Source organism: Primulina huaijiensis, chromosome 1 (genome assembly GCF_012295235.1).
Source record: "Primulina huaijiensis isolate GDHJ02 chromosome 1, ASM1229523v2, whole genome shotgun sequence".
Lineage (NCBI taxonomy): Eukaryota > Viridiplantae > Streptophyta > Magnoliopsida > Lamiales > Gesneriaceae > Primulina > Primulina huaijiensis.
In genome coordinates this window covers 7,915,007-7,926,739 of record NC_133306.1, presented here as the reverse complement: position 1 = coordinate 7,926,739, position 11,733 = coordinate 7,915,007, and the positions used below count along the sequence as shown (strand labels likewise).

General features: G+C 34.8%; 2 protein-coding genes across 2 annotated transcripts; one reads left to right on the top strand and one right to left on the bottom strand.

The window, feature by feature from the left end:
- Positions 1-312: 312 nt before the first annotated feature.
- LOC140981069 (KRR1 small subunit processome component) lies at positions 313-4,608 on the top strand. The gene is made up of 12 exons (XM_073447318.1): positions 313-638; positions 1,320-1,396; positions 1,601-1,711; positions 2,015-2,083; positions 2,513-2,569; positions 2,786-2,824; positions 2,950-3,054; positions 3,166-3,248; positions 3,348-3,429; positions 3,637-3,780; positions 3,862-3,936; positions 4,256-4,608. The coding sequence occupies exons 1-12, from the start codon at positions 428-430 to the stop codon at positions 4,373-4,375; spliced, it is 1,173 nt and encodes a 390-aa protein (XP_073303419.1). The 5' UTR covers positions 313-427; the 3' UTR covers positions 4,376-4,608.
- Positions 4,609-9,482: 4,874 nt separating this feature from the next.
- Positions 9,483-11,143, bottom strand: LOC140989336 (uncharacterized). Its single transcript, XM_073458570.1, has 3 exons — positions 10,516-11,143; positions 10,180-10,405; positions 9,483-10,024 (listed from the first exon to the last, which is right to left on the bottom strand). The coding sequence occupies exons 1-3, from the start codon at positions 10,936-10,938 to the stop codon at positions 10,017-10,019; spliced, it is 657 nt and encodes a 218-aa protein (XP_073314671.1). The 5' UTR covers positions 10,939-11,143; the 3' UTR covers positions 9,483-10,016.
- Between the last annotated feature and the right edge of the window lie 590 nt (positions 11,144-11,733).

Here is an 11,733-nt window from a genome sequence, read left to right as displayed (position 1 = left end):
AATAAAATTATTAATTTAATGAAATTTCGGTTTTTTCGGTCGGTTCGGTTTGACATATATAATCCAAAACCGAACCAAATAAATTTCGGTTTTAACATTTATATCCGAATTATAAAATTCGATTTTCGATTCGATTCAGTGTTCGATTTTTTTGGTTTGGATTTTCGATTTATCCGAAGTTTGAACACCCTAATTTTTATAATTATTTTTATTTTTATATTATTTGAGGAAAAAAGACATAACTAGCGTGACCGGGTTGTTTTTGTAATATTCAGCCCGACGACCCGATTAAAAGAACCGGCTTGTTTAACATAAACCCTTGGCCGTTTACACACCTTGTAAGGCGTTGTCCTGTGTGTGGCGGATTCAGTTTGCGTTGCGTCTTCTTCTTCTTCTTCCTGTTGGTTTGGGTTTTTGACAGTTGAAAATGGGTAAAGATCCATCTGAGGAAGCCAACAATAATGGCTCTGAACCGGAGGAAAAGCCGCGGACGAGACACAAGGGGAAGCATGATAAAGATAAGCCATGGGATGACCCAAGCATAGATCACTGGAAAATCGACAAGTTCGACCCATCTTGGAACGAACCAGGCATGCTGGAAGTCAGTTCCTTTTCAACTCTCTTCCCTCAATACAGAGGTATGTATCATCGATTTCTATTTTCTGTTCGCTTACTGTTGCTAGGCTAAACTAATTTTTTGTTGGGCAATCTTGAATTCGGATTGAGTTGAATTTCGGGTGGCACGTTAACTTTACTTGTCTGGGTAAATGGTCTATTGAAGTGTTTATCCTTTACTTTCAGGTCATTGTGGATTGCAAGATTCCTGTTTTCGGTTTAATACGAACCATATTGTTAGTAAACATAGTCAGAATTACTTCTACATAAACTTGAGGCTCTGTTTGAAGGGATATTAGAAGAATCCAACGAGGCTTGACCACTTCATCCTTTGTGATGCTATTAGAGTAGCACTCTTCCGGACATTAGTGGAGCCGGAAGTCTGAATTTAGATGGGTGAAACTGAAAACTAGACTTTTAGTAACATTGAGGGCATTGAGTTATATTATATGTAGTATATATTATATAGAAAAGTTTATGAGGAAGGGGCCGTCTGTTCTCTCACTCTCAACGGTTAGTTTAGGAGGCATGAAATTTCCCTCTTTTAAGTTTTTCTCCCCTGTTTTTCTCTCTGATCCTGAAGGAAAACGAAATAAATTTGGCATCAAGCATTGCTACTGTTCATAATACTGTCACTAATGCTTTCGTACTTTCTGCTGCAGTTTGTATTCTGACATTTTAACGCTTCTTTGCTCTTCGTTTAGAAAAATACTTGCAAGAGTGCTGGCCTATTGTAAAAGGCTCATTGAAAGAACATGGAATTGTTTGTGAACTGAATTTGGTGAGTGATTTTATGTGTTTAGTTCTTTTTTATTGGTTATTTTTGTCAGTTAACTGTACCTCTCCTAGATTAGATGTCTAAACTTTAAAAACAACATTCTTAATCTGGGGGACGGTCTGAAAGAAGAGTGATGAAATTACATTTTCTACATTCCCTCTTTATGTATTTTTTGTTCTGATATACGGCTTGTTTATTTGTCTTCAGGTTGAAGGATGCATGACTGTTTCAACTACCAGAAAGACCAGGGATCCCTATATAATAGTAAAGGCTAGGGATCTCATTAAACTTTTGTCAAGAAGTGTTCCTGCCCCTCAGGTTACATCTCTTTTATTTGTCTCGTTAATAGTACAATTTGTTAGGCAGTTTTTTTTCGCTAATTTCATCTAACTATCTTTTCTTAATTATTGGGGGATCTTAAAGACTTTGTAAAAGTTAGTTGTCACAGATGTCTCCTTTTCTTGTTTAGCATTCAGTTTCTGTTGACATATCAGGATTCCTGCGTTTGAAAATACATTTGTTTTTTTTTTAAATATTGGTTTGTGGAAGGCTAAAATTGTGATTTTGCAATTCTCGGAAAATCTTAAGTTCAAGTGCTTACTTAGCATTGTCATCTCATAGGCAATAAAAATTCTGAATGATGAGATGCAGTGTGATATCATCAAGGTCGGTAACTTGGTGCGTAACAAGGTATGTTTTTCATCAATTAATATTAATACATTTTGTGCATCCACCAATAATTTTTTCTAGCGTTTGTCCCAAAATATGTTAACCTGTGGTTGTAAAAACAGTATTACAAAATTATTGGGTGTTAGCCAAAAAGTGAGCCTTCTCATTTTCTTTGGCTTAAAACCCGTTCGGTTAGTCTATGTTTAGTAGCTTGACATGCATATTTGTGCGTGATAGGGTCCCCAATCATTAGTCACCATTCCTTAAGAAATATTGAAGATATAAATAAAATTTGTTTCTTATTCTATAGCTTGAATGGTGGAATATATGTTCTTGCTTTGCAGGATCTATCTTTTATCATGCTTGTCCAATTTGATGTGGATACATATGATCACACTGGTAGTTACTTTTAAATGTGTTTTGTCTCATAAAGTTATTGTTTTGTTGTAGGAACGATTTGTAAAAAGAAGACAACATTTAGTGGGCCCAAATTCTTCTACTCTGAAGGTATGTAACTTGAGTTTTAAATAAAATATAATTTACAAAAAGAAGCTCACATTAGAGTGAGATCGTAACATAAGTTTGTGGTTCTGGAAGGTTATTATCATTCACTGGCTGGATCTTCCTCTTGTGTCGAGGCACTTTGACATTTTGATATTTTGCTTCTCTTTATGTTATCATTAATGGCAATCCGTGACCCTAATATCAATTAATGAAATGCAGGCCCTGGAAATCTTAACTGGCTGCTATATCCTTGTTCAGGTCATCATTTGTGATCTCTCTCATGATAAACACATTATGTTAAAGTTCAATTTTGAACTTGAGTCTTCATTTCATGCATAAGTTGTAAATATCGGTTGCTTGTTTTCTGCCTTGAAAATGACTAGGGAAACACGGTCGCCGCAATGGGTTCTTTTAAAGGTCTAAAACAAGTGAGGAAGGTTGTGGAGGAATGCATTCTGAATAAAATGCATCCAGTATATAACATCAAGGTGAGTGATCAAATCTATGCATGGTGGTGATATTATCTTCTTTTACATTTTCATGCATTTGATTTGAGGATGTTATTTTTCCTCCTCTAATCGAACACACCTATGAAATAGATCTTGATGATGAAAAGAGAACTTGCAAAAGATCCCTCACTAGCAAATGAGAACTGGGACCGATTTCTTCCCTCATTCAAGAAGTACATCACTTGTTTATGCCGGTTTCTCACCTGTAAGTTTACTGAAAGAGTCAACTTTGTGGTGCTGGATTCATTAGTTCCATTTACTTTGGATCTCAGGAAAAATGTTAAACAAAAGAAAGTTAAGACTAAAGAGAAGAAATCCTATACGCCATTCCCTCCACCACAGCAACCTAGTCAGGTGAGTTTGGTGCCATTTTCTTTTGTTTCCTGACCAATTATTGACATTCCTTTCCATGCAGCCTTTTTCATTGTCCTGAGCAGTTGCTTGGCGGATAACGATCTACTACTGCTGAACTCTTTTGAACTTCTGCATTTTCTTTCTAGATCTGTTAGATTGGTTTTTCTATGATTTTAGTAATTGATTCTGCTTTTTGAATGATTTTAGATTGATCTGCAATTGGAAAGTGGAGAATATTTCCTTAGTGATAAGAAGAAGCAAGCGAGGAAATGGCAAGAGAAGCAAAAGAAACAAGCAGAAAAAACGGCGGAAAGCAAAAGGAAACGAGAAGAGGCATTTGTACCTCCAGAGGTCAGTGTAGAAGTGGCATCTGCTCTCTGTGTTCTGGCTTCATAAATTCATGTTCTTAGTGAATTGTGGTTGGCGTTTCAGGAACCTAAAAGACAAGATCCCAACACTCTTAGTGCTGAAAAGAGCGACGTGGCTACAATTACATCGTCTTTGAAGGTAATTCGGCCCAATCATCTAAATTTTTTTGGAGAATGCATCAATGTGAGGTTGATTATATATAGGGAAAGCGTGATAGGCTCAAGTATATATGGATAGCATTTAGACATGAAGTGACGCATAGGAAATGATCATGGCCGGTAGTCCATATGTACTGGCAGTAAATAGCTTGCCTGCAACCTAATATTTTTTAACAAACGCATCTCCAGGTCCCATGACCCTGTCACAAGCCATTCCTAGTATTCAATATTAAAAATAGCTAGTTCACGTTTTGTAATTTGCATGACTAGTCTTGATTTCTCCATTGTTTTTTTCGCAGAAAAAAGCAAAGGAGTTTGGGAGCCAAAAATCTGCGATGAAAATCGACGTGGAATCATATATTGCTGCTGCTTCTGACGGCCCATCTGCTAAAAAGAAAACAAAACGTTCCAAGGCTTGATCAATGGTCTCAATTTGGCTTCAAAGGAAATAATGAATTAAAGCTGGGGTTTTCTGTCTCAGGGCATTGTATTTGGGCTGAATCAGGACTTTTCCTTGTCACCGTTGTCTGAGTCTTGTAGTAAAATTTTATTTTGAAGTTTTCCATTATGCGTTTGGTCTATAGTCTTTTGGGCAACCACACATTTTATCGGAGAATAGCCACAAACATGAATGAAACTGGAATTGTTTTTATGTTATTGACTATAATATAACATTAAATTGAAATGAAATCGGTCTATTTTCATTGACACTATTATTTATTCACGCGTACGAAAGGAAAATCTAATTTTTTTTATCAATTTGAACACAAAACAGGCAAGAAACTAACACAGCTTATGAGCCATGTAAGGTCAAATCGAGAGAAAGAGAGAGCATCATTTCCATTTACGGATGAAATATCAATCATTTTAAAAACAATTTGATTGTAATCATGTCTTGTTAAAAACATGTTCCTTAATCATTTCCAAACCTTGTGATAGATGGATTTGTAATCCATGTTTGCAATTTCCCTACTTGTTTGGGTTAAAAAAATCAAAGAAAAAATTACGATTTTAGTCATGTAAGATGGTCTATTTTGAGTTTTAATCTTGTAACTTATCGAATTTTGATTTTCATGCAGCAACTTTGATACTTTTTTAGTTTGTCTTTTTTTTTGTCCGAAGACACTAAATCCATATGGTTTATGTGACACAAATATTCTCATATGTGGCACGAGGCAAGAATACAACTCGTGTATCACATTAAAATTCATTTGATAAAAAAATAAAGGAAAAAATGAAGCAAAACAATCTCAATATTTAAAAATGAGAGAAAACAAGTTTGTCGTTTCACCTTTATTTTTTGTTTATGTATATTTTAATGTGTAAAATATAATTTTATTCTTGTCACATGAACCACGTAGGAAAAACATCAATGTCAAATAAGCAATATTAGATGGATTTATTAGTTTCAGAAAAAAAAGACAAAAATCCAAGTCACTGGGTAAAAACCAAAATTTGACAGGTTAAAACCAAAAACATATCAACTTACTGGACTAATTACAATTTCACTAAAAATCAAATGAATTTAGAATCCACAATATATCAAGTCCTTTTATCCAAATCAAGACAATCAATCAATTAAATTTAGGGTTATGCTACGTGTACAAATTGAATTACACATTAAGGCACCGCTTGATACGCATGATGAGATTAATAATTAAAAGATAATATAAGGGATAAGAAAGTTTAGTACATGGACATTTAGTACGAGTCTTTAAACTTCATTTTTGTTTGGTTCTATTTATTTTTTCCGGATAAATACTACTACAATATTTAATTTTCCAACTTTACTTCTATCACTATACATATTAGGCTTTCTATTTTTGACCCGAAGCACAGATCTACCCAATTACTCTCTCACTCAACGCTGCTTGTTGGCATTTGTTAGATCACATATCTGATGTAGAACCGAAGTAGATCTGTGAAAGGTGGTTAAGGCGATGGGCTACAAATAAATCTAATGCAAATTTTTTTAAGTTTCCGATCTTTTCTACATGTGAAGAACGAAAGTGTTTAACTATTCATTTTTGTTCATTAATTTTCACGCCTTTGTGTTTTGGAAAAGAAAAATTTGCAGGTTTGTGGACAGTTGATTTTTCGTTGTACACCATACAAGGTTCTTTTCAAGGAGAAATCTAAGACATCAACGACGCAGTCGGTGTGAAAGTATATTAGATGGTGATTTTTTGCTATCTTTGAATACTTTGTTTCTGCGTGCGCTTTAATGATCTGAATAAAGTATTTGTTGTTCAAATGTGATACTTGTTAACTTATTTAACTCCATCCACTTTATTAATCCGAGTAAAGTATTTTGTACATACATATTTTGTTTAAAAATTAAAATATATATTCTCTTAAATGCTGACCAAAACATATGTCGTGTTCGTGGGAAGGAAGCCTAGAGTGTACAATAGATGGCATGAGGCCAACGCCAAAGTTTATCGTTTTCCTGGTGCTTGTTACAAAGGTTACGAAAGTAGAAAAGATGCCGAGGAAGCCTTTAATTGTTCCGTGAACCAACCGGTTGAGGTTCAAAATTTGAAGGAGTCCAGTAGCTCCACTTCTACTATAGCTGAACACAGTGCTCCGAGAACAAATCAAAGTAAGAAATTAGTTGAGCAACTAAAGGAAGTATTTGATTTAGGTCGTGAGAATCGCAACGTAGGTATGAAAATGGAGAAGTTGTCCGAGGAGATTGGAAAGTTATTGGAGGATTTGGGAATTACTTTTGTTCCATAGATAATTCTTTAGACTAAGCTTCGTTTGTATGTTATAAATTCTTGTTTCATTATTAATTGTAGTCTTCAATTGCTCTGTTTCGTATAAAACTTTTAAGTAACATATATTTCAAAGTGTTGTCTGCTGCACCTTCGTTTCTGCATGTCGAAGAAACACAAGTCATTGTATCAAATAGATGAACTACTTTGTCAAATGTTTTGGTGTCACACATAGTTCTCTGATGCCGGTATGATAATTTTGTTCCTCGTCCATTCAAATTATAAATTTAGCATGCTTCTCTTTAATTCGAATTTGTTGTGTAACGGGTTTAGTGTTGTTTGTTTCTTAATTTCAGGTGGACAAATCAGTAAATTATGTTATTTACTTATTAATTTTGTTGGTACGACATTTCTTTACTTATCAATTTATGTTGATAAAGTGTGTTATTTACTTATGTACTCTTGTTCCAAAAGGTTAATTAGGTGTACAATTTTGGTAGTTAATGTAAGTAATAATTTTTTATTTATTGTTTTCATGTTGAAGTGTATTCATTTTTGGTACATTGTTGGTTTCGAAATATTTGATAGGTGTTGACCTAGTAAAGATGTGCATCATTACAATATCTAGGAAATGCTGTTTATTGAATACAAGTAGTTGGACAACTGAAGTCATATAATTCTTGTTGTTATAAATATGAAGCATGCTTATTGTGATACTATAGAAAACACAACATTGTACGGGGCTTCTTTCTGTGGTGCACAATGTCTTTATATTGTAAAAATGGCTCTGAAGAAACTGTGACCAGAAAGTACCAAGTACCTGTCATTGATCTCATTTCTGATGATGAAAAATTTATGTGCAGTGAACATGAAGTAGCTGGCAGTGAAGTCAAGTTCCTAACCGCCGAGCAAGTTGAAGTTGTTCCAAAAAATGGTAGGAAGAATCAGAAGTTGTGCCACACAGCTTACGTCCATGAGTGTCATGCTCCGGAGACTAATAAAGATGTGTATTTGAATGTTGGTATCAACATCGACTCAAAGGAAAACCATATCAAATCCCACGACCAAAGATCAAAGAAGGTTGCTGTTGTTGAGATGTCATCAGCTGACTCCAGTGCTTAAATTGTTTAGTACACTATTATGTGCAGTTATGGCACCACCCTTTTGTTGTTTTCACCGAGTGAGTTACAGCATGATGATATACTGTGTATTTTGGTTAAATGTATGTACAAGTGTCTATTTGGTTGCCATTTCTGCACACATTATATGTAATGGGTATTTCATGTTCATGTACATATAAGTGGTGCATATGGTGCGGCAATGTGCAAGTCTTTATTACGTGCATTGTAGTTGTATGTAAATGACTAATTGTAATGCTAATTGACCTGTGTTTTTGTTGTACAACACATCTTTAAATTCCTAATAGCAAAAATGTTTTACTTTTATTTTTGTTATTCAAATGACATTACTGAAGGAGAATGTCTTTTTAAGACAATTGTTTTATGTGAATAAAAGTTCACATACAAAAATGTATTTAAAAGATAATCAAAAAATCTATTACACTCAGTCTGGAAATGACAATTGCAAATTTGGAATTTGTAACATGAAAAAAGCTGTACACACTAAGTAAAATTTAATTGGAATTTCACAAGGATATATAATAACAGTAATTGGAATTACAGTAGTGTATGTAATAAAATAGTACATACATAAAATCAAAAGTAGTTTTAATTGAACCACTTTTAGTTAAAACAAGTGCATGCACTTGGCAAAATAAGAGAGTACAACATCTCTTTCATCCACCATTACAGAAAACTAAGTTATGGTTGATCACCAATTCAAAAACCATTGTTCCAAAACAAACTTAAATCTGTAATCATTAGTCACCACGCAACAACCTCTTAACCAAGCAAATCCTTCCACGCTGACCAAGTCTTTTGAATAGTGCCAAGTATTTATGGCTGTTGAACAACAACTTAGCTGCATCAACTTGTTCATCCTCTGAAAGCTCGGTTAGACCCTGCAGTGCATCCAAAACCGTATCTTGAACATCCGAAATTTTGTCGTCGGCGGAAATTTCTTTGATCAATTGTGACATTGTGCCTTTCGTTATGTGAGTGAGGTTGTTGATTGCTTCGATTATTGATTCATCATGCTCACTCATGTGCTTCCTTTTATCCCCAGTAGCTCGATCGTTTCAAAAGATTTCAGTCCAATCATTGAAATGCATCCACTGCTTATGCCGCATTGCTCTAAAACTTGGGTCATGCTGCATCAACCATCAAGGGAAAGAATAATCGGTAGGCATGTTTAAATTAAGGTCAAAGTACTATACAATACATACCTTCACAATTGATTCACAAGTCTCGTCTGTAGCATCGATCGTGTTGTCAGTATCATTCCAACCGACTCCACTCTTGGATAACAACGTCACCAAACTACTATATGTTTTCTTCCACACATGTATTTTTGAATATATATGAGGATTCCCAGGTATATTTGTTACTGGTATTGCTGTCTGCATTGCATTCTCTAACAAAGTCAAGAACCCGCTTTAAAACCATTCTCACTTTTCAAACCCTTTATCATTACTTCTTTCAGCGACTGTATTAACACATCTTCTTCACGGCCACTCCAACTTCAACGTGTCTTGTCCGGTTTCTTGCACCTCGCATTGCAGCTACTAGAAGTTGCTACACTATCCATGATTAGACGAAAGATGAGTGGAGTAATTCTGTCATGAAATGAACATTATAAGTACATGTAGTAGTAGTCATTGAAAAATTTTCAAATGTTAAAAAAGAAGCACAAACTGTGACATTAAAAGATTTCTGTTGGACATACAATGTGCTAGAAAGAAAGTTCCATCCATTACACTCCTTACGATGAAAACAACTGCAACGACACATTTAGATAAACAATATAAAGATGTGCAAGTCCAGACAATCACTTATTACAATAAAAAATCATTAATTGTAGGTGTTCCACATGGACATTGCGCACTGATCTCGCAAATCAACCCACTCGTTCGACGACTCAAAATTGCTTATATACTCATTCTGTGTAACATGAACGGGACTGCCAACTTCTTCTTCATATTCCTCTAAAGGATCGTCGAGAATTTGATTACGGATGAAATTATGTAATAGAATGCAAGCAAAAATTATTTGGTTTTGAACTTGCAAGGGGTAGAACGAGGGACTTCGAAGGATAGCTCATCTCTTTTTCAGCAAACCAAATGCTATTTCAATAATGTTTCTTGCTTGAGAATGCCTCCAATTGAATAACTCCTTGTGATCGTGTGGTGCGGATGCACGATTTCCCCAAGCATCCCTATGATATCTTACTCGTCTGTACGGATTCAAGAAACCCTCTACATTAGCATATCCATTGTCACAAAGATAATAACAAAGTATTCCCACGAAAAACTTTTTATTATCAAATATAAATATTGACATAGCTAAAAAAAAAGAGACAAATAGACAACAAACTTATTCACATATAACCTCTTGGAACCTTGAATGCATCATCTCGAGTTAATGCATCTCTTAAGACTCTGTCATCAGCGGCAGATCCCTCCCAACTAGTAAGAGCGTAAATAAAGTTCATATTTCGATCACAAACCCCCAACACGTTAACCGCAATATTTACTTTTCTGGTTCTATATTTGGCTTTCTCTCTAGCACAAACGTGTACGTCGATATGAGTGCCATCCAATGCACCTAGACAACCCTTAAAAAAATATGAAACGAGGTAATTAATTGTTAACTAATACTTAATTTAATTGAAAAAAATTTGATCGATAATGTATAAACCAAAACTATTTTTGAACAAAATAATACCTCAAACCATTTCCAAAGATCGCTGTCACAGTTCCAATCCACAGGGGTAGGCTTCACAAGAAGTAACATATACAACTTCAACGACGCACGCATAACTTCTTGAAAATGTGTGCTGACTGTCTGTCCACCACATATGTAATCATGACTGATTACCCGATTTTTTTTATGGTGTGCCAATATAGACAAAAACATTGCAACCTTTTCTTGGATGCGGGCATACCGAGAATCTGTTAGTCCTCCTAAGTGCATTAAAAGACAACACAACCTTCCAAATGCATTTCGATTCATTCTCAAGTTCAACACACATTGAACATCACCCGCATCAATAATCATATTCAAATGGCTAAATTGAGCATTGATTCTTTGTGTCATGCTGTACGAAACAAGTTTGTTACGAGTGGCACGACGTCGATGGGCAACCATTCTCGTACGTGGTCGGATTAGAAGTCACAACATCAATAAATTTATAAACAATAGTCGTTGCACCATTAGAACCAGTAGAAGGTTTCTACGTTTCATGTCCATCTTGCCGCAACACTCAACAAATGACAACACATTAATATTTAGTCGCACAAAACAAGAGTATGATTGAAACATTAAAAAAAACACAGTTACTAAAGGGAAAGTGTGTTTTGCAACTCCCCACTTTGAAGAATATGAGGAATCATATGCATTTTATTACAATGTAATAAAACTAATTTATGGATTACAATTTTTCATAAAAAATCATGACAATCGCTATCGAAAAGTAATCAATTTATAAACTAAATCAATCTTGGGGTTATGCTTACTATTAATCGATAGTGTAAAATATTTGATTATCCTTATCTTATCAAGATTGATAGGATTATCATCAGCTTATCTAGATTGATAGGATCTTGTTTGCATTATCTTTTATATTTGAATATTTAGGATTAGAATTATCAGTATCTAATTATCCCTTAGATTTAGGAATTTAGTTAACTTAGGAGTCTATAAATTAATTGTATCTAACCATTATTTTATGAAAGGAATAATACAAGTGAAGCATTTTTCTTTCTCTGCTAGTCTCTCAAACTACATGGTATCAGAGCCAGCGAGAAAGAGCAAAATACAACATGGCTTCACCATCCGTTTCTTCCACTTCTGAGGCCACACCGATCACATCAGCAGTGGCCGAAACCTCTTCCCTTCCCATAACGAACCACAAATTACACGGAGAAAACTTCTTGCAATGGT